Source organism: Labrus mixtus, chromosome 13, assembly GCF_963584025.1.
Source record: "Labrus mixtus chromosome 13, fLabMix1.1, whole genome shotgun sequence".
Lineage (NCBI taxonomy): Eukaryota > Metazoa > Chordata > Actinopteri > Labriformes > Labridae > Labrus > Labrus mixtus.
This window is the reverse complement of record NC_083624.1, coordinates 21,268,797-21,290,708: the sequence shown is the minus strand read 5'-3', so window position 1 is coordinate 21,290,708 and position 21,912 is coordinate 21,268,797. Positions and strand designations below refer to the sequence as shown.

Sequence of the window (21,912 nt, the reverse complement as noted above, 5' to 3'; positions counted from 1 at the left end):
ATATGTAATATTTTATACAATAAGGACTCAAAGGTCAAAGGTTTTCCTCTGACCTTTTCAACACTGTATCATGACACATGCTAGAGGCCCTCATACATCACGTCTTGCATGCAATTTCAGGCTCATGACCTTTTTTCCCCAACAAAGCCATGGCAATCTCCAGATATGCTAAAGACTTGAGTGAGTTCAATTTATTTTCATTTTCAAACACTTCATTTTAAGTTTTGAAATTTTGAAAATTATCACCTGAAGAAGACCTCTGGTCGAAACGTAGTGATCATATAAAAACCCCTTTTTTTGCGGCAATTGAGGAAGTATGAGGGCCTATCTTCATTCTCATTTTCAAACATTGAAATGAAATTTGAAAAAAGATTGTACCTTGATTTTAAGATTTTATAGCTGACCTTTTTTTTTATAGAACATTCAATTCATTAACTGTATTGTTTAAATTAATTTTGAAATTAAAAAAAGATCGTTTATGGTAGGCCTACAACATTTTGATTTGTGGATATTTCATTTTGCAAGTATCAGAATTTAGTTTATGATGTAAATTTGTAATGTTGACTTGTTTTGGAGTGTGAGTGTAAAATATTCAGACAAAACGTTTTCATATAAAAGTGAAAACATGACAAATAGGTGTGCAAATCTTTTGGCAAAACACTAGTGGGGACAAGTCCAAAATAAGTGATCTTAGTCTTCTAAAAATATTTGATAAAATGAGCAGTCCACAAAGGGTTATCAATAGTCGTTTAGAATTTTGTAGCCTATAATTTGAAGGGATAAAACAAAACAATTTAAAAAACGTCTTTAATCTATTTGTGACCAGATATTTAGAGATAAGCAGTTTTTTCATCATGAAGGAGGCGTGGTCTCCAACTGTTTATGTAAAGACAATCTACATTTTCAATGTTTCTAATGAATGCACCGTGGAGAGGGTGCTGCTTGTTCTGCAAATGTAAAACCCACAGGTTAAGCCTTCAGCAGGATCACCCAGTGTCGCTTCAGTATCCTGTTGAATGTGTGACGTAGGTTTTATTGACGTCACATGGTTGACGTTTGCGGAAGCAGGTCGTTGCTTTAGCTTGTAACTCAAAACCAAAACAGAGGCGATGTTTTCCTATTAAAATCTCCAAGGAACCAGAAATTATTACACCTTTCGCTTTGAGTCTGTCCGTCCGATTGACCGGTATAACTCGGTGTTCGTCAGACGATCGAGAAGTCGCTCAGCTTCGACCGAGATGGAGGTAATGTCACTGTCGATCACTTAGCTTTAGCTTGTCTGCAATAACTTCATATTTTCTGCATAGCATCATCAAATAAGCCTGAAATGTAACGTTCTGCTGTTTGTAATAGTGGCCAAGACAAACTATTTAAAGCCCCAATTTGACATCGTTAATTTGAGCTATATCTAATCTAATGTAATATATAATCTAATATATATTAGATTGAAAAGAAGCTCCTGAAAACACATAACCTATGTGGTGAAACAGAAACATAATCGCGCAACACTAAACGTGAATGATTTTCTAAATACTGTATATGTTGTGCTGGATGAAGAACTGCTCTTTGATTGGACGTTGTATGTCAATTGAAAAAAATAATAATACATGTATAAAATATATAGCATCCATGCTGCCATTGATGCTATATATTTTATACATGTAGATATCATTTTCAATTTAAGGTTGGTTTGTTGCACTCTTCATATGTAGTTTGGTGTATAATTGAGGCTTTTTTCTTTATATTAATAAAGGACTCTGGTGGTACTGGACCAGAGACGGTGGCTCCATCACCAGGAGGTACAGCCAAGTCGAAGGTAATGCACATCTGCAAGCACATTATTATTCTATTCAGGATATGGCTTTTTGAAATATATTTCACAATTTGTATGAAACATGTTCCATTGTTAGAAATGTCCGTCTCTACATTATTCTTTGTTCTCAGCTGGACACGTTGTCCAAAGATGACCTTATCAAGTTTGCAAAGAAGCAGATGGCTGCGATGCAGAAGATGAAGGGCAAATGTGCAGGTAGGTAGATCTAAATACTATAAGATCAGTTTTTATTCTCTGATTCACCGATTTGACATTTTTCCGCTTTTCAGATTTGGAGAAAGAAGTTGAATCCCTTAAACAACAACCTAAAAACAACACCACCAGCTCAGATGATTTGACTCTGATACAGGTTGGTTCTTTGGGTGGACTCTTATGTGTCTGATGCAAATGTTTGCTTATAAATATTTGCCTTTCGTTTTCATGCTGCATAATATGTGTTATTTGGTGATGTGTGTGACAGGAGCTGACAGAGAGGATGGATGCCTTGCTGCTGGAAAAGGCCGAAACTCAGCAAAGTTTTGCACTGTCTCGTAAGGATCTAGAGAGGACTAAGCAGCAAGCCAAGGTGAAATACAACAACAGTATACCTAATGATGTGTAACACTAATTATTTGGGTGGATTTACTGAATTTCACTGGGTTGCTCTTAACACTTTATGATAAGTTTGTGTATTTCAGTAAATGTTAAACACACTTTACTAAATGTTTTTTTTTTTTGTGCAGGATGATCTAGCTGCCCTGAAAGAGGAGCTTGACAATGTAATAGAAGAGCACCAAAAGAAGATCAAGACCCTAGAGAGCAGCATTGAGGAATCGAACAAAAAACACCAAGAAGAAGTGAGTTTTTTCCAGAATTTGCTGAAAGAGCGTGAAGAAAGCGACAGGGAGAGAGAGAGCGAACGAGAGAGGGAGCGTCTGGCTGAACATGCCAGATCAAAAGAGAGCACTGAAGAAATCCGCCGTCACTTAGAAGCTCAACTGGAAACCCTTAGAGCAGAACTGGGGGCCATCCGGGAGCACAATGCCAAGGAGTTAACTGAAGTGCAGGAGAGCCACCAACGGGAGTTGACCGAGGCCCAGCAGGAGGTGGAGAACCTGAGGGAGGAGCTGGCTCGGAAGAGTCTGCAGCACGAGGAGGAAATGAGGGCTTTGGAGGAGGACTGTGAAATCGAGAGAGAGCGTCTTCTTTTGCTACACGAGGAGCTGACAGAGCAGCTCGCTCTCAAAGGTAAAACAGCACTCATTTAAAGGTTTAGGTCTGGAGCAGGAGCAGGGTCTGTCACAGTGAAGGCTGCACAATGTTTTCCGCCTATCCTTTATGTCAACATGAAGCCGACCCAGCTCAGGAGAGCAGTGCAGAATTATTTTTTTTTTTTTTTCAAACCTTGGGGCGCTGGTGGCGCAGTGGTTGGTGCGCGCGCCCCATGTATGGAAGCTGTAGACTTCCAAGCGGGCAGCCCAGGTTCAAATCCGACCTGTGGCTTTCCCGCATGTAATTCCCTGCTCTCTGTCTCCTTGGTTTCGAACTCTATCCACTCTGTCCTATCTCTCAAATAAAGGCCCAAAATGGCCCAAAAATAAATCTTTAAAAATAAAAAATAAAATTTCAAACCAAAATTAAATCTATTATTACTATTATGTGAAATATAGAAATGATACCATACTTCATTTAACATATCGCGGGCTTCAGTTTACATTTTACTAAAATTACATTATGTTCATTATCTCTGTTATGGGATACGTATTAATGACATAAATCAACAAATTATTTAATTAAAGATTAAATAAAATAAAATATATACATTGTATTTCCATTTTGTCATTGTGTCATATCTGTGTACATTATATGTGTTTTTCATGTCTCACCCATGATTCGATATATATTCAAATAACTTTTAGCTAATTTTACTTAAATGTATTTTCAGACAGCTACCTGCAGGACGTGCAAGAGGAAGAGGAGGAGCCTGCCCGTCGTTCAGGGATCGCCAAGATGCTGGAGCTGTCCGGCGTCAGTCAGGGTGACTCCAGCCACGGTGATGGCGAGGAGACCGAGACTGGCAAACTGAAAGCAGCCGTGGAGGAGCTTCAAGCCCAGAACACCATGTTTCAGGATGAGCTCACCCTGCTCAGTAATGTGAACGGTGAGCTCGAAGCTGAGCTGGAGAGAACCAAAGAGGAGTTCCAGTTGGAGAAAGAAGAGCTGGAGTTCAAAATCAATGAACTGCAGATGAGCCGAGACGGTGCTCTCAATGACCAAGCCGTAACCCTGGACCCTGAGCCACAAGAAGCCAGGGGAGAGCTCCAGCAGCAGAGTGAAGAGCGCAAAGATGGAGAGGAGTCTCATTCATTACAATCCAAAGAGTCGGCAACACTTCCTGGGAATCAGAATCTCCTAAATCTAGAGGAGCTCAGGGGTCAGTGCGAGGCGTTGACCATAGAGAGGGACTCCGCCTTGACTGAGTGTCAAAACATGAGTGAAAAACTGCAAGGTTTTGAGACAGAACTGGCTGAGAAAAAGAAAGATTTTGTTGTACAGTGCAAAGCAATGAAGGAACAAGGGGCAGACAATGTAAGGGAATTCCAAAACAAGATAGAAGAGCTTACCCAGGAGAACAGTGAGGTGCTGGAAAGGGTGAGAGTGGCTGCTGAGGAGAAAAACACTCTAGAGAAGAGCATACACGATCTGAAGCTGCAGCTTGAAGGTTCATCAGCGGAGGACCAGAAACTCCGCTCCTCTGTACAGGAACAAGCAGCTTTGTCCTGTGAGCTGGAACAGTCTGTGGTGGGACTGACCAAGCAGAATGAGGAGGTTCTCTCCCAACTGCAGATGAAGGAAAGCGTGACTCAAGATCTAAAAGAGATGGTCAACACACTGAGTGAAGAGAAGAACAAATTGCAATCCCACCTTCAGCACCGTGAAGAGGAGATGCAGCATATAAATGACGAGAAAACAAAGGAAATCCAGAGGCTGCTGGAAGAGAAAGAGAGGGAGGCACTGTTGTATAGAGGGGAGAAAGAGAAAGAGTTGAAAAGCCTGAAAAAGGAGAAGGAAGAAGAAGTGCAGCTAAAGGAGGAGAGGGAAAAAATAGCAGAGAATCTGAAAGAGGAGTTGGAAAGAAGGCAGGAACAAATGTGTGCATTAGAGGTGACTATTAAAGAGCTCTCCACTGAAAATACTGACCTCCATCAGAAATTAGAGGAGGCATCCTCTGGGCTTTCTGAAGCCCAGGAAACAAGGGAGCTTTTGGGCTCCAAGCTGGCAGCCCTGGAAGCTCAGCTAGAGCAGGAGACTCGTGAAAAACATGAAGGAGAAGCAACGTTGAAGTCACTGGCAGAGGAGGCCGAGCAGGCCCGTGTCACCGTAAGAGCTTTGGAGGAAAGACAGGGTGAAGTACTCCAAAACTCCAGGGAAGAAGTCGAGGTGCTCCGAGCACGTGTTACTGAGCTGGAAAAGGAGAGGAGCCTGTTGATGATCAGCCTCGAGGAGGCTCGAGGAGAAGCGACAGTCGAGGATTTACAAAAGGAGCTCCAGGCTCATATTACAGACCTGGAACAGGAGAGGAACATGTTGAGGAACAACCTGGAGGAGGTGCTGAAGGACACCAAAGCGCTGCAGAAAGACCTGGAGGAAATGAAGGCAGCCAATGAGAAGGTGAGCGTGGAGAACCAAAAGCTGCAGGCCCAAATCTCTCTGATGACTCAAGAGGGAGAAGAGAAAGAGGATGGGGGAATGGAGGGCAAGATGGAGAATCTGGAGAAAGAGAGGAGAGAGCTCAAAGACCAGCTGACAGAGAAGGACTCACTCATATCTCAGCTGAAGAGTGAGATGGCCTCTCTCCAGGTGAGTGGAGCTCTGGGTATTTCAGATTCTTTCCAGAACAAGTCAGCCCACAAGAAATGTACATTTGGTAGTTCTGGTTATCCCGGGTTATTATCACTTATAATAATCACTGATAAACAACCTTAAATAATTTCAATGACTATTGAGCTGCCAGATCAGATATGATCCTTTAGCTATAACACCTGATTAGGCTCAGCACTGCCTGTAACTTTCTGTTTTTGATGTCATCATTGGAAATGAAAATAACAGAATCTTTTGAAATGTGTACAAAGTGGATGTTAAGTTGCATAGTCAGTTTCATGCCTACAGTTTTCAGGTTACAGCATCAATGATACCTGGTTTTTAGTGAATTGATCGTGAGTGAAAAAGGAAGCGGTTGAAGTGCCTAGGCAGACATTTGGATTTGTTTTTCCCGTCTTATAGACAACACTGCTCAATTTATTGAAAGAATAATCTCTTTGGGGTGGTAGTAGCTCAGTCTGGATACAGACTTGCGCTGGGCATGTGAGGGTCGCTGGTGCAAGTCTCAGTGCAGATCAAGTGTAGGAACTGGTACTGGTGGCTGGAGTGTTGCCTGTTCACTTCCTTAGAACTGCCGTGGTGCCATTGAGCAAGGCATCGGACCTCCAACTGCTTGGGTGCCAGTCCCTGTGCAGACCCCTCCCTCAGACATCTCTCCACGATCGTGTGTCCATTTGTCCTGTTCGTGCTTCCGTGTGTATCATGTCTCAGAAATAACAGAGTGAAAAGTTGTGATTTTCCTCAGGATTAATAAAGTGAATAACATTTCAACAAATCAAGGGTAACTGAAAAAAATATTAAATGTGTTAGAGCTCTAGAAATGTTTCAGTTTTTATTTCTGCAGCAGGAGGAGAGTAGGGCTACTCAACTCCTGGAATGCAACTTAATGCATAATATACTTATTAGATATTTTGGATTTTTTTGTGCCTTTAAATTGATTGGACAGCTTCAGAGAGACAGGACAGGAATGACATGTAGGAAGAGAGAGTTGGGAAAGACATCCACCAAATAGTGTCAGGACTGGGAGTCAAACCTGCAACAGTGCGACCATTGCAATAAAATCCCAACTGAGCTAAACCAGCATGGATTGTTTTTGTGATGGAAATGATGACCATGTTAAATATTTGCAAAAGTATCTATTGATGGTAGAACAGTGTATCCATTTAGAGGATAAGGATGACTGAATGTAATCAGTCCATTTTGTACTCTTATTTACTCTTTCTTTTTTCTCCATCCCTCTTTTAGGAGTCTGCAACTCGATCTGCTTCTTCTAATGAAAGTGCAAGCAGTGAGATCACAGAGAAAATAGGTATGGAAGTGACTCTTTAGTTCCTAATTAACGTTTTTACCTAAATGATGATCCTTTAAGAAATCTCATTTTATTAGGAAACCCTTTGGAGCAGATAAACTATTCGTTATCTATTCAGAATATTACTCAGACTCTGTCATAACTGTTGCTCCCTTGCAGCTCTTCTGGAGAAAGAACACAAAGGAAAGGATGAGAAGATGAACAAAATTAAAGCTGTTGCCATCAAAGCCAAAAAGGAGCTGGACATCAGTAAGAAAGAGGTACAGTGAAGTGTAACACCTTAAAGGCACAGTATGTAGATTCTGCAGCATGGGGTGCTCTCAATCAAAACAATAACAAAAGATGATGTTGAGGCTGGCAGGGAATCATGGGAGTTCTCTCTGCCACTCCACCCCCCCACCCCCAATGAAAACGGCAGCACAAAGCAACAGTACATCAGCTTTCAGTCGCAATTCCTGCTTCCTTTTGTAGTGGCATTTGACTTAACATCCAGTGTTTCCACGGCAACTATAAACATGTTGTGTCTGTCATGGTAGCTCTGTAGCGTCTGCCAAGACAAGACTTGTCCTGTTACAACTATAATATCTGGCTTTGTTAACTGTTGGAAATATTTGAGGTAGTTCAAGTTCTAAAAAAAAATAATAATAATTTTTAATTATTTTAGTGTTAATATTCTAATAAAATTCCACAGATTGTACGTTTAAATTGTGAAGGTCTGTTTATCACCACATGAACATGACAAGGTATTTACAAAATAAATGACGTGTTAAAATGGTAAACAGTCAGTGGGGAAAACTGGAGTAAACTAAAAAAAGAGTTTTACATTATAATACATAATAAAATAAATGTATTTCTCATATGAGCTGGAAGGTTCTCCTCTTTATAAAGTGTATATTTTCAAAAGTCAGTGGTTTATGTGCAGGACACAGGACAACATATGGATAGATTTTAGTTCTAGTTTCTGCTCAATGTTCAGATCATTAATCAAACCGCTTGTTTCACAGGTCGTAGCCCTCAAGGAGGAAGTGGAATCACTGAAAGCAGAGAAGGTGAAAGTCAGCAGCTCTATGAAAGACATCATCCATGGTGCTGAAGGCTACAAGGTAGGAGAGAAAACTTTCAGAACATCCTGTTGAAGTTCTTTAACATGTGTGATTTTTCACAGCTGTTTCTTACAAAAATGTACTGCCATGTAGATATTACCGAAATAAGTCATTATAAGACACAAATAAATGACTCAGGTACTAAAGAGAACGGCCCAATTTCAGCTTGAAGGATACAAATGATTAATGTCAGCTCAGTGGTTATTGAGTAGTGAATTATAACACTTGTTACTCATTATGTACTCTTAATTATTCCAAAAGTACAACAGTGTGAGTGGCTTCATTTGAAAACATGTACAACCCCATGTCCTAAAAAGCTGGGCCACTGTTTACATCCATGCAGTTCTTCTCATACTGTATTAACTATACGACTTATATATGTGATGAGTAATCATTTTGCATTATCCAGGTGTATTTCATTCCTCTTGTCTGAAAGAAAATCAAAATGTAGATTTACTGTGTAACAGATGTTAAACATACGGTAAACCAAATTGAAACTGACCGTTTTGACAGTTAAGCATCTGGTTAATTGTATGCATTGCTAATTTGTTGCTAATTAGCGGGCATTAGCATGCTTGCTTTGAAATTGACTTTTTGTGAAATGACGCTCAGAGAGCTTTTCATAAACGGTCCCCCAGACTGCACTGTGCTTCACAACCGTGTCTCTCCATTAGAGGGGAAGCCACTCTGGTGTTTCTAATGACAGTTTGTCCCTCACTCAATGTAAACGCAGCTTAAAATCTAAGATGCATTGTGTTTACCTTCACTGAGCCTCCAGTGATGAATGAATACACCGTAAGTGTGTGTGGATTTGTCTGTGTGTAGAACCTGCAGATAGATTACGACACGCAGACAGAGCTGCTGGATAAGGAGAGAGAGAAGGTGGAGGCGGCCGAGAGACAGATTGCCGAGCTGACCAAACGACTCAGCAGTGCTGTCACACAGGTAACAAAGCTACACTCTCACACCTTCAAAAAAATAACAAACACACAAACTGCTCTCACGCTCCCAGTAAATCTAAGCAGTGCCACTTTGTCGAGCAATACATCTCAACTGTGCTTTTCACATAACTCAGTTTTCATCTGATTTACAGTGAGTCATTTCACCCAGCTTTGCCTGACAGCCCGGCACCCACAAATAGCCCATCAGATGTGACTGGGTGAGCTAGGGAGAAATTTTCTTTGTATATACTGCTCTCCCCAAGCTCGTAACTGTTTCTCTCCAATGAGAGAACAACAGGCAGGTAAATGGAGCGGAGTATAGACTCCATCTGCTGTGTGCTAGTGCAACACTATTTTGTGAGGCACAGGTTTATTCCTGTGTGCACTTGGGGTTCTCATGGGGGGGGGGCGGCGGCGCAGGCAGACTGAAAGCTAGCCAGGTATCTAAGATTATGTCTGGCCATCTCTGTTTACTAATCATAGATTCAGTGTTTGGCTGACAGCTGATGGGAGGTGGCTGCTGCTGCTGCTGCTGCTGCTTCAGTGTTCCTTGCAGAGAAAGCCCTCAGAGCCTGCGGCTGTCAGTTTTGCACGACTGACTTTTTAAACGTGTCATATGGTTTCTTGAGGTTTGTTGCATTTGCCTACATTTTCAGGAGGATAGTTAAAACAATTAACGCAACATTCTCTCAGAGGGAATCTTCTTTTTCAGTGGATTTTTTGTTCTTTTCGATATTTTCAAGCCATACACAGTGAATGTCATGAAAACTGACTTCATTTGTGGATTCAATTACAGATTAATACGAACGCATTTTAGCTCATCATTAACCAACAAGATTTATGGAAGCTTAGTCAATCTAGTTCATGAAAAGAGTTTTCCAGGGAACATGATTATTGGACCTGCAGCTGAACCTGATGAAAAGGCAGAGAATATTATATAGCTTGTTTAGTTTACTGTACCTCTGTATGCAAGTCAGCTTTTTGCTCTTTTTAAGAGGTGTTGTATGAGCTACTTGTCAGTAGTTACAGTAATACTCACAGGACATGCACTAGTATGGGAACTAGGCTGTACAGCCCTGCAGACGGGTCAGTCTGTCCACTCTGACCTAAAACCAATGTTGGTGTAAGTGTACACTTATCTACAATTTATTTAGGGCTATTTTGCGACCCAACACATACTTGGTCCTCACATTCATTGTATTGGTAAAAGCCTTGGTCCTGAGTTGCAGTCTCAGAGATTTATATTTTTCATGTTGCAGGGATAGTATTAGCATGACTTTTTATGCTTTTACAGATGGAGACTATAAGCAGTGAGAAAGAAGACCTGGTGGCCAGTATCGAGACCCAAAGGAGCATTGTGAGGAAGCTGGAAGCTCAAAACCAGGAGCTGCAGAGACAGTCTGACTGCCTCGACAGAGACCTGCTGGCTGAGAGATCTATGAAAGAGCAGAAGATCAAGGTAAAAAAGAAAGAGAGCTGGATAGTCTGTACTAGTTAGTGGCTATGTCAGCTTCAGAAAGTGAATGAAAAATAGGAAATACACAGTACAATGTACGTACTCTGTTCCCTTGTGCATTTGTTTGCTTGCTCCACAAGGACTTGTCATCTGCCACGAAGGAAGTAGAGGAGCTGACAGCCCAGCTACGCAAGCAGCAGCAGCAGTCTCAGCAGACTGCCCAGGAGCTGGAGCAGCTACGCAAGGTACACACACATTCACACGCACACACAAACAGCCTCTCAGACACTGCTGTCTCCGAGGGCCTGTCCAGTCAAGCGACTGGACTGGTGATGGCCGACCCGCAGCTACAGCAGCACCTCTCAGATAGAAAGAGAGCGATTGTAGCCCACAGGACGAGAGCTGCTGTTACTTTTCCATTAGTGGAGAGGTCCGTAGTACGGCAGTGAACATGGAAACTGCCAGGAGGAATGACTCTGTCATGTGTGAGAACAGCCCAACAAACTGGAGTTTTTGATGTACACACGGACTGTGATGGTTGAGAGTATAAATAAAACATGTAATAATACATCGTAGAGTCTTCTGTTTGAAAAATTCCTTTATTTCAAATCCATATTATATTATGGGATAAATGAAATGACAGAACGAGAGTTAACTTTTAAGCTGAATAAATGTTGAATCTGCTTACAGGAGGCACAGCAGAGCTCTCTGCTGGACATGGAGATGGCCGACTATGAGCGGCTGGTGAAGGAACTCAATACCAATCTCCTTCATAAAGATGAACGTGTGGAAGAGTTAAAGGCCCAGATAAACACACTGACCCAGAAGGAGGACACGCTTAAACAGGAAGTTGGTAGGTATATGATTTGCATGTAAACCTGCTCTATAGATAGATAGATAGATGGAAACTGTATTGATCCCAAAGGAAATTCATAAGTGAAAATAGTTTATTGCATGGGTTAAAGTGTCTACAATTTTAAAGTTTCATCTGGGATTGGCTCACAAAGCCTCACCTTATGTTTCTCAATGATAAGTGTGTATAGATAATGTTATATTGCTGATCTAGTTGTTTTAGTGGGGGGAAAAAGGACAATGACCAGGGTTCTTTTTTTACATTTGAGAATGTAATATAAACTGCAGGTAAAATGTTGATGCACAGTTTATGGACTTGGGTATCAACTGATGGGAAACTTTCATCCTGCAGAGCCACAGTGATTACTGTCTGCTATGTAACTGCAGGGCCCACAGTCTTTACCTTTCCTGTTGATCTACCCTGTCAAGCTGAGCAATGGACGCACCATACTGAAAACAATGTTCAGAAATAAAGCCTACAGAATATGTTTCACCTAAATTCTGTGTGTGTGTGTGTGTGTGTGTGTGTGTGTGTGTGTGTGTGTGTGTGTGTGTGTGTCTGTGCGTTTGGTTATTTGTGTCTCCAGAGTCTTTGAAGTCCCAGCTGGACCAGGGGGAGGAGAAGACCTCCAACATGAAACAGCTGCTGGTGAAGACCAAAAAGGACCTGGCCGATGCCAAGACACAGGTCTGTTCTGTGTGTCTGTGTGTGTCTGTGTTCTTCAGTAAGTGTGTCCCAAAGAATTTCCTATAACTGTGTGTTATCATTTTCTTGTCTGATGATTGTAAATAGTTGTGTGCCGTCAAGTGTGAGCATGATTGTGGGGGAGGCCTTGAAGATGTTGACAACAGTTAGTCATGTTTTGCCATGTTTAAGTATATGGGGCTATCGCATTTACATTTTCACCTTGTGTGTTACGTGTTTGTGTTGTGTGTGTGTGTGTGTGTGTGTGTATTTCTGTCTGTGTGCATGCAGGAAAGCTCCCTCATGATGCTGCAGGCCTCTCTAAAAGGGGAGCTGGAGGCTAACCAACAGCAGCTAGAAAGCGGCAAGGTAACACAGACAGCCCTTCTCTAAGCCAGTTACCGCTGATGAAATGTACTTAAACAAATCAACTTCTCAGTCAAATACAAGTCACGTAGAAAAGTCTTGTGTGTTATGCGTGTTAAGATCGAGGTGTGCGAGCTGACGGCAGAGCGCCACCGTCTGCAGGAGCAGCTTAGGACTGCCTTGGAACAGCATCAAAGAAGCAGCAGCTCCATGCAGCAAAGGATCAGCAGCCTGCAGCAGGAGAGAGATACTGCTAAGGTTCACTCAGATCTGATTATTCATGGATATAAGGAACAAATGATTTGTCTGCAACAATTCAAAATTCACATGTATTTACCAAGTGAACAGAACAGTGCATAGAATTGAATGTTAATGTGTGCATTGTTGTTTAATGTACGTCCAAGGCTGAGCTTATGGCAACATCGGGCGAGTTTGAGGGTTACAAGGTGCGAGTCCACAATGTGCTCAAACAACAGAAGAGTAAAACTACTTGCCTGAACGAGGGAGACTCTGGCAAACTAGAAAGGTAAGGACAACAGCTGTATGACAAATGTGCATGACAAAGGGAAGATACAGGGAGGCAATCAGAAAGGTCAATCGAAAATGTGAATTCCTGTCGATGTTTGAGGGATGTAACCAAACCTACAGTGAGCAATGACACATTATTTTTGAGTCGGCTCTGCACTACAGCACATTGATTGTTACACTGAGGGAAACATTCGGAATTTGACGGCCTTCCAAGTCCATAGTGGGCTAAATGTGTTGTTTTTTTTTTAAACTAAAAAAAGAGAAATAATCACTTTTTAGCTGTTGCACAACATCGTCTTTCACACAAAAAAAATATATGAAAAGAGGTGGGCGAAATACAGTCCAAGAAATGTCACATGAGAAACAATTTGAACACTGAATAGTAGTATTTGTCAGACAACGCTCTAAGAGTGATATGCAAATGTGGTGAATACTTTGTGTATGTGGCAGGGAGCAGTTGTCTTCTCAGGTAGAACAGCTGAGGTCCAGGCTGGCAGAGAGCCAGCAGAGCCTCCAGAGCAGCACAGCAGAGCTGCAGCAGCTCCAGACTGAGCACGACACTCTGCTGGAGAGACACAACAAAATCCTCCAGGAGACCATCAGCAAGGAGGCGGAGCTTCGTGAGAGGTGAGACGGCTTGATCCAATACAATACAATCATCTAGAATTCATCATACTATCCTGATCCTGATTTTTAGTATGTTCTTTCACATGCCCTATTTGTCTCTTTATCATTTAGAACTTTCTTTGTTCAATCATTTAAAAATGATTTTCACTTCCTTGAAATGTTCCTTCCATACCAATACTCTACTAAATGAGTTCTGTCAAAATGTCCTTTCACTCTCATGTTACCTCCAGGCTTCTGACAATGCAGTCGGAGAACCTGGGACTCCGGTCGGATTTGACCCAGGCTCAAACCGACCTCTCCTCCCAGGTCGAGTCCCAGCGACAGACATACAGGGACCAGCTAAGGAAGCTGCAGGATGACCACCGGGCTACTGTGGAGACCCTGCAGGGCCAGCTGACCCGTGTTGAGGACCAACTCTTCAGCCTGCAGAGCCAGAACAGTAAGCATGGAGGCGACGTTGATCCAGTCAAATTAAATCAAGCCAATAAGTACATGATCATGTTTCAAAGTGGCAGTACAAACCCCAAAGTGTGGAAATTATTTTAAGATGATGGCTGCAGAATGTTTCAAAATATGTACTGCTACTGAAATAGATAGCCATAAGCTCAAAGGGTGCATCATATAAAGAGATCCATCAGAGTATCAAGTGTGAAGACGTTTATTTACTCTGTTGTTGTTTAAGAGAAATGACAGTAGAGAGAACAGAGGAGGTGGGTTGTTGTGGTCTGTTCATCAGAAGAGCAGCAGTGGAAACGTGTTCATCACCTCCCACACAGCTGCCCCCTGGAGTCAAACAGCAAACACACATACAGTAGTAATGACTAGGAAAGGAAAGTGTGTGTGTGTGTGTGTACTTCTCTGTCACTTCATTACGGCCAGGTGTTGGCAAGGCTCCTCAGCTATGTTCCCGCCTCTCAGAGGGGCTCACTGTGGCATCTGGAGAGACTCGTCATTAGCAGCTCATGCATGCACACTAGCAATTGCCCAATATGAACTATAACAGGAAGTCAGATTGGAGCCTTTTCATCGCGTCAGTCTAATTTAAAAGCAGTTAACGTGCAAAATGGTTCAACTTCAGTGTTTTTCTGGTGGCAGGGGGTGTGTCATAAAGATGGCCCATGTATACTGTGTTTTTGACTGGACTTGAATTTTACTCTATGAAAGATAGATATTACAATACAAAATAATCATATTTATACCATCCTTCTACAATCAACTGGTGGAGGCAGCAGCTTTCTTTATCGATTGACTTTTGCTGCTGATACTGTACTAACCTTTTTATCAATGGTTCATCTCCCCTCATAGCTTTGTTACACTACTACAGCTTGACCACTCGAACAGTGTTGACTGTCATCAGGGGTTTACTGATAACAAATGTCCACATATTACTCCCCATCTGCCAGGAGACAGAAGGATATGTAAAACAGATTGAAGTCTAAATGTCTTTCTGATAATAGAAGTGAGCTTCCAAGATAACTTTAATCTTTACCAATCAATCTTTATTTCTATAGCGCCAATTCAAAACAAATGTTATCTCAAGACACTTAGCTTCTCCAGCTTGACGTTGTAGTGGGTTTGAACGGGAAATAGGACACCTCGTTTTTTCTTTGTAACCCTCACCAGACAACAAAATTCCATGGCAAAATGAAGAACCATATTTATTTGTGCATGTTTGAGAAAAGAGTGCCACACTAGAGGTGGAAGGTGGGAGGATTGGTTTAGTGTCTGCTCTTTGGGTTCTGTTTCAGGGTCATACATCACCCTATTTCTTTGTCCACCTACTCTCTAAACTCTTAAAAAGCCCTCACCATCTCCTCATCTCTCTCCTCGCCCTGGTGTCTGTTTTTTTTTCTTCTATGTCAGCTGAACTGTTTGATGCCAGTGTGTGTCTGGTGCCCCCTCATGTCATAAAGTAGAAGCACACCAGATTGCAACTTTTTCTTGAATTAAGAATCGGTGCAGATTAGGTGAGGATTGGTCATACTCTTTCAAGGGAGCAGAGGAACTCTTTGACAAAAATTGAGATTTGAAAGAGATTTCAATGAATATATAGGTGACTAATGTTTTTTTTAGAGGTAATAAATTAAGGGTTGGTTTACACAACAACAATCAGGAAGTGGGTTATTCATTAAACTTTTCTTTACTGTAAATGTTTAGCTCATGTAACACTGATTCCCTGAAAGTAACTTTAATATTTCAAGCACAAGGTTTAAATCTCGGCTTTAGTTGTTAAGTTGTCTTTGATTTTAAGAAAGTATTTCAAAATGGATTGTTGTAAAGTTTAACCTTATTCTTTTTTTTTTTTATATCTGATTTGAATCATCTAACAAACAATAACATTACCATGTTTTACAAAACTTTACACTTTTCAGGTTCAGTGTCGGTCCAGTCCAGCCGTAAGACCCTGAACTCCGACCCCCAGCGCAGAAACACTGATCAGAATCAGGCAGGGCTGCCTCTTTTGACCCTCAGCGATCTCCAGTCTATGGCCAGAGAGGAGGGCGAGGGCATGGAGACAACCGAGACTGAGAGCCCCTCTCCTGCTCTTACACCTCTACCATCTCTGGAACATCTTCTCGCATCCCCAGACCCAAAACAAGGTGTGTTTGAAAGAAGAAGTGCACATTGTGTGTTACTGATATTATAAAATCACCATATATAAGAATTCATGTGTCACAGGTGACATACATGACCCTTTAAACCTATACATGGTAATCATAATTTATAGTTTGTTTCTCATCCTGCTGACTTCATTCAGACTTTGATATCACACTGGGGAAACAGAAAAGTTTATATAACCATGTCTTTCTCAAATTCTGATTTTGGTGTGTGCTACAGAGCCATTCGTATGGAATGTGGAGCCTACCAAAGAAGAGCTAAATCAAAAGCTGAGTACAGCCACTCGCAGTATGGAGCATATGAACAGCCTCCTGCACGAAACTGAGGCCACCAACGCAGTTCTCATGGAGCAGATCACTGTATGTATTAAACAAGTAAACACACACATGCAGGAAAACCTAAAGAAATTATTCAATAATATATTCATTTTTTTACAGTGTCAACAGCATCAGCATTTTATGTGTTTACTAGGCACAAAGTAATATAAAGCTTGCACTTTTAATCTTTCATTTTATTAAAATGAAGAAATACAATCAAGCAAAAACTGAAGTAATGGAGTGGCAGACATGTAAAGTCACATCTGTGGACCAAAGTTGAATTTTGACTCACACATTTTTGGTCAAAGTACTTGACTAACCACAATTTAAACTGGCCGGTAAGCCCCAACTGTGATGTCAAACAGCCTTGCATTGTTCACAGTCCCCTCTTTGTCCAGAAGAAAGTAGAACTTGTGTCCTTTGACCCTGAGGGGGATGAATGAGGGGGACTCCTGTCTGTGAGCATGGCAGGCCACCTGTGACAGCGGGACTGTCAGTCTGCGGCCTTGGCCTGCTCCCAAAGGTGACTGTGTGGTCACTGTCACCATTTTCCCGCCATGGTGTAAAATCACCTGGTTGACAGAGCGCCGGCAAAACACAACCCCGAGCCCGACTATTCCAGCTCCAATAGCAAGGCACCCCACCGTGAAGCCGTACCTCCAGGTGTTGGACCCCAGGTTCATCTCAAAACTCCACAGTCCAGCCAGCCCGGTTGTTGTGGTGGCAGCCTTAGTGACGTCTTCCTCTGTAGAGCCTCCGGTGTCTCTGAGCCCAGTGTATGCAAAGTGGCCCAGGTATGTCCAGAAGAGAAACTGTCCGCCACAGAAGACCGAGAGGAGCCGGAAGAAGCCGGTCTTGTCGTGCTCGAACAGGGTGACATCTCTGGAGGGCTGGACGGAGGAGCAGAGCTGTCTGTGAGCGAGTCCAATGCGACTCCTACCGAGCAGTCCTGATGCACAAGTTACCCGGTTAACCACGCTGGACATGCTCGGAAAAGCCCCAGTAGACATCGAAACACGAAACACTCTGACGTGTTGCTGGATGTGAAGGAGTCGACAATGTGTAGAGTAACACGTCAGCGCCCCGCGTAGAAGCCGCTCTAAACCCATTTCCGAAAAATAAATACCTATATTTTCTACACCCCGAATTGACCAATAAACCCAATTATGCACAGTTCGTTAGTAAAACGTGTTATCTTGAGTTACTAGTCAACTACGAGGGCATAGGGGCGGCCGCCATACTTGTTATGCCTGACGTCAGATATTGTGCTACGGCAAGTAGCAGTGACCAAAATTGATTTCCGCATGTATAATCGTAGGCTCATGCCTCACAGCGAGTTTCTTGTTCTTGTCTTATTACAAAGAAGATTCCAACTTAACATTGCAGATGAATTTTAAAAGAAAAGTTTTTAAAAATCACTTTGCATGTAGTAGTGGGCGGCAGTAGCTCAGTTTGTAGGGACTTGGGTTGGGAACCGGAGGGTCGCCAGTTCAAGTCCCGTTGCAGACCAAATATGGAAGTTGGTCTGGTAGCTGCAGAGGTGGCCAGATCACTTCCTGAGCACTGCCGAGGTGCCCTTAAGCAAGGCACCAAGCCCCCTCCCCATCATCAGCCCAGGAGGCCTGCTGTGGGCAGCTCCATTAGTGCATGTCCATAGGATCCTGTTTGTGCATGTGTGTATGTTTCAGCCTATGTGTGTGTTGCATGGTTAACAGAGTGTAAAAACAGAAATTTCCCCTTGCGGGGATCAATAAAGTAAATCTTAAATCTTAATCTCTTAATCTTAATCTTAATCTTAAACAAACTGTGTACAGACGGACACGTTCATTAAATCATGACATTCTTCTTATTGTGGCCTTCTTTACTGTCTTTCCAGATATAGGTTTATTGTTTGGCCAATCTAATGGCAAAAAATTATGTCCACACTTTTCAGAAATGAAGTGTACAAATAAGATAAAGACAAAGGTAACATGTGAAGCTAAAAGTTTGTATTTGCCAAAGGGTGCTGTTGTTTACATTTGCTGATGTGTTCTTTATTTTAGTTGTTGAAGAGTGAAGTGCGTCGTCTGGAGCGAAACCAGGAGAGGGAGAAGAGTGTGGCCAACCTGGAGTATCTAAAGAATGTCTTGATGCAGTTCATTTTTCTGCAGTCTGGGAGTGAGAGGCAAGCGCTCCTGCCGGTCATTCACACAATGCTTCAACTTAGTCCAGAAGAGAAGAGCAAACTGGCTGCCATAGCACAAGGTATGAACTTTGACTACATGTTTCTTTGTCACTAGAGAGCCTTTTCAAATTCATATTCATTTTATCTTGTATATTCATATTCTTCGTGTTTTGCAAACAACAAATAAATAAAATATGCGAAAAGTCTGAAACTGTTTATAATCTTCAGATTTGACAAAACAACTGTTTAGACACGATACCTTGGCTACTGAATTAGGTTACTGCTACAACATTTGTTAGAACAGAATCACACAAATCTATCATTCTGTATCACACACATACACCACAGCAGAACACTCTGACCCAAATTCCACATTCATTTTCTGTTAATCATGATTTTACATACTCTTTTTTTTATCCATTTTCTGGATACACTTTCTTTCCATATTGCTCAAATGCTTTAGGATTAACAGTGTATTTTTTTCCTTCTCTTTGCAGGTGGGGAAGAAGGGGCTGGCAATCGGGGCTCAGGCTGGACCTCCTACCTCCACAGCTGGTCTGGGATCAGATAGAGTTGATAATCAGCCAAGCCAACAAATAGGTGCACAATGCTAACATGTTACAGGGCCTTTTCCTTTGAAAGCCTAAACCAAGCTGAGGTAGATTTTGTGGCAACGGTGGGAGATGTAATGGGCACTAACTTTAGGGCCACATTAGAAGGGACCAGGGACTGTATCAGAAAAGAGTGAGGAAGTGTGAGATAGAGATGGAACCAAACTCTTTGACATGAATACTGATTTAGATGCGGTGCAATATTAACATTATTCTCTTACAAATGAACTTTGAACTGTGACACATTTCTGTCTTCCTTACTCAGATGACATGTATCTATGGCATTTACAGGACATGTCCTTGAAGTGGCTCATTAGACATTACCACCATTTGCATTATTAAAACTAAGTAGTGAATAAGATTAATAATTTATATATTGTGTAGCAATCAACTGTTGTTTAATGCATGGGAGGTGCACACAATCTGGGAGGTGGAAAGAATCAAGGAGACAACTGTAGTTAATAGTATGATAATACTTGATCCTCATTTTCAGATGCTTCATTTTCTCTTTAGATGGGAGTGTAACTGGGTAGCACACTTAAATGAGGATGGCAGTGGCAGACAGCAAATGACTTAACATACTTTACATTCCTTGTCAAACCATTTTCAGGGCATTCTTCAGTGTGAGATTATTAAATATGCTTTTACAACCCTAGACACAGGATTTAAATCAAACATGCCCAGTAGACAACTCTATCTCTGCTTCAAATATTAAATATTTGTTTCCTTAGAAAATGTAGAAATGACATAAATTCAACTTAAACATGCTTTGGAGATTAAAAAAAAAAGAAAAGTCATCTGTAGAAATGTGCTGCAACATGTTTACTCTTGTGTGTGTGGTCTGTTAAAGTCTTTCAAATATGTCTACTGAAATTCACTTGAAGTATAAAAGCAGTGCATTTCTACAGTCACAGATTCACATGACCAACATGGCATCAATATCTAAAGGCACTGTTGATATTTTTCTTACTGATTTGATTATTAACCCATTATTATTGCAGTTGCTCACTAATGCCTCATCCACTGAAATCAGTTGCAGTTACAACTTCCTTGGGATTTGATCAATCATTTTCTGTTGTGATGGTTGGGTTGGGTTTATTTTAGGCTTTTTTGTGTACTTTGTTGCAACAGTTTCTTGTAGTCATTACTTTTTGAGGTATTATTTCAATGGTTTCTTTTACTTTGGTTTTATCAGTTAGTTTGTTTCTGTTGTTAAATCACTGAACATGAAAGCTTTGCAACGTTTGCTGCACAGCAGTTTTGTTGAAGGATGACCCCTGTGACAGCAATCACCTCCAACCCTGCTCAAGTATCCCTGAGCAAGACTCCCTCCAAGGACCAACAGAGCTGCTTTTTGCAGTGCCTGACCCTGTCCACTGATCTCTCCGTGGAGGTGGGAAAGGAAAGGATGATTAAATAAAATCCCCCTCCCTGTAGAGTACACATCCACCCACTCCCGCTTTGCTCTCGTCCCAGCATTAATGACGATAACTGTGCTGATCATTGTTTTTCTCATTCCAGAGGCAGCTTTGTGTTATCCCTTCAGCATACGTGAATGTATTTTATCTAATGCTTTTATATTTATGATTATTAAAGTCAACAGAAAGCTATGAGAGATTACATAAACGATAACGGCTGATTTGTGTAACAATGACCTGGGCATTTACAGTAAGTCGAATACTTGACTTAAACAACTGATTTCAGAGAAAAGTCTTTTTTTGTGATCATTTGCAAATGTAAACTAAAATAAAGTCGACATGAATTCAGCATTTTGCCATTCATTTTGCATTTAATTACTTCTTGCAGTGCTCTTTAATATTAAACATTGCACCTACAGGTTGAAATAATTTAATAATATTTTTTTTAGAAATCAGTCCACTTTATTTCATCTTAATGGTTTATGTCTGTATTAACCACTCAAGGCATACACAGATTAACATACAGGGTAAAGTAAATTAAGATGAATCCAATGTAGACATTAAAGCAAGTATTCTCAGAACATGTACAGTATTTCCAAAAGATTTGTAAATCCTTGATATGACTGCTGGACATCAATGTATATCAGTTTGTAATGTGATGAGTTTCTGTGTAGTTTCATGTTTTGTTATGGAATTCGTCTCCCCCTTTTTCAGGAGGAAATGCGGGGAGACGGGAGCGGTTTTCCTTTTAAGGAAATATATGTGGTTTCTCCAATCATGACGCATTATCTGAAGGAAACATCAACAAACAAAAAAATAATAGCTACTGCCTCTGCCACTGGACGGAAAGGTGAAGTAGCCTATAAGTTAGGCTACAGCTCCCTGATGAAGCCTTTATCATTCATCTCTGCAGGGGTCTTTTCAAAAGAACATGAGTTCGAGTGAGAAGTCTGATTCTTAATGCACTTAAATCAAATGTGTCCTGGAAAAATCCCTTGCTCTTTGGTTTAAACTTTCGCTACATTTCTGGTGTTGCTCCATGATCCCCCCTCTTGAACTTGAAAGAAGCTTCCAGTGGTAAAAAAACAAAACAAAAAAAAAGTCAGACAAACCAAATATCAACATGTAGGCTACTGTACTGATGCTTCATGAGTTAATGACGGGAAAACAGTCGGAGGATGAAGGACACGCAGCTTGCATCAATCCAACAGACTGAAAGCA

The 21,912-nt window shown here is 41.4% G+C and overlaps 2 protein-coding genes across 2 annotated transcripts; one reads left to right on the top strand and one right to left on the bottom strand.

Annotated features, from left to right (window-relative positions):
* The first annotated feature begins 1,053 nt into the window (after positions 1-1,053).
* On the top strand, positions 1,054-21,037 carry LOC132987235 (GRIP and coiled-coil domain-containing protein 2). Its single transcript, XM_061054151.1, has 24 exons — positions 1,054-1,244; positions 1,754-1,816; positions 1,945-2,029; positions 2,104-2,183; positions 2,295-2,399; positions 2,557-3,061; positions 3,759-5,674; positions 6,941-7,004; positions 7,164-7,264; positions 8,009-8,107; positions 8,933-9,052; positions 10,343-10,507; positions 10,645-10,749; positions 11,195-11,357; positions 11,944-12,044; positions 12,333-12,410; positions 12,528-12,665; positions 12,812-12,933; positions 13,386-13,562; positions 13,793-14,001; positions 15,935-16,162; positions 16,401-16,540; positions 18,541-18,742; positions 19,160-21,037. Exons 1-24 carry the CDS (start codon positions 1,239-1,241, stop codon positions 19,231-19,233), a joined length of 5,046 nt encoding a protein of 1,681 aa, XP_060910134.1. The 5' UTR covers positions 1,054-1,238; the 3' UTR covers positions 19,234-21,037.
* tmem223 (transmembrane protein 223) lies at positions 16,672-17,793 on the bottom strand. Its single transcript, XM_061054153.1, has one exon. The coding sequence runs from the start codon at positions 17,605-17,607 to the stop codon at positions 16,825-16,827; it is 783 nt and encodes a 260-aa protein (XP_060910136.1). The 5' UTR covers positions 17,608-17,793; the 3' UTR covers positions 16,672-16,824.
* Positions 21,038-21,912: the final 875 nt, after the last annotated feature.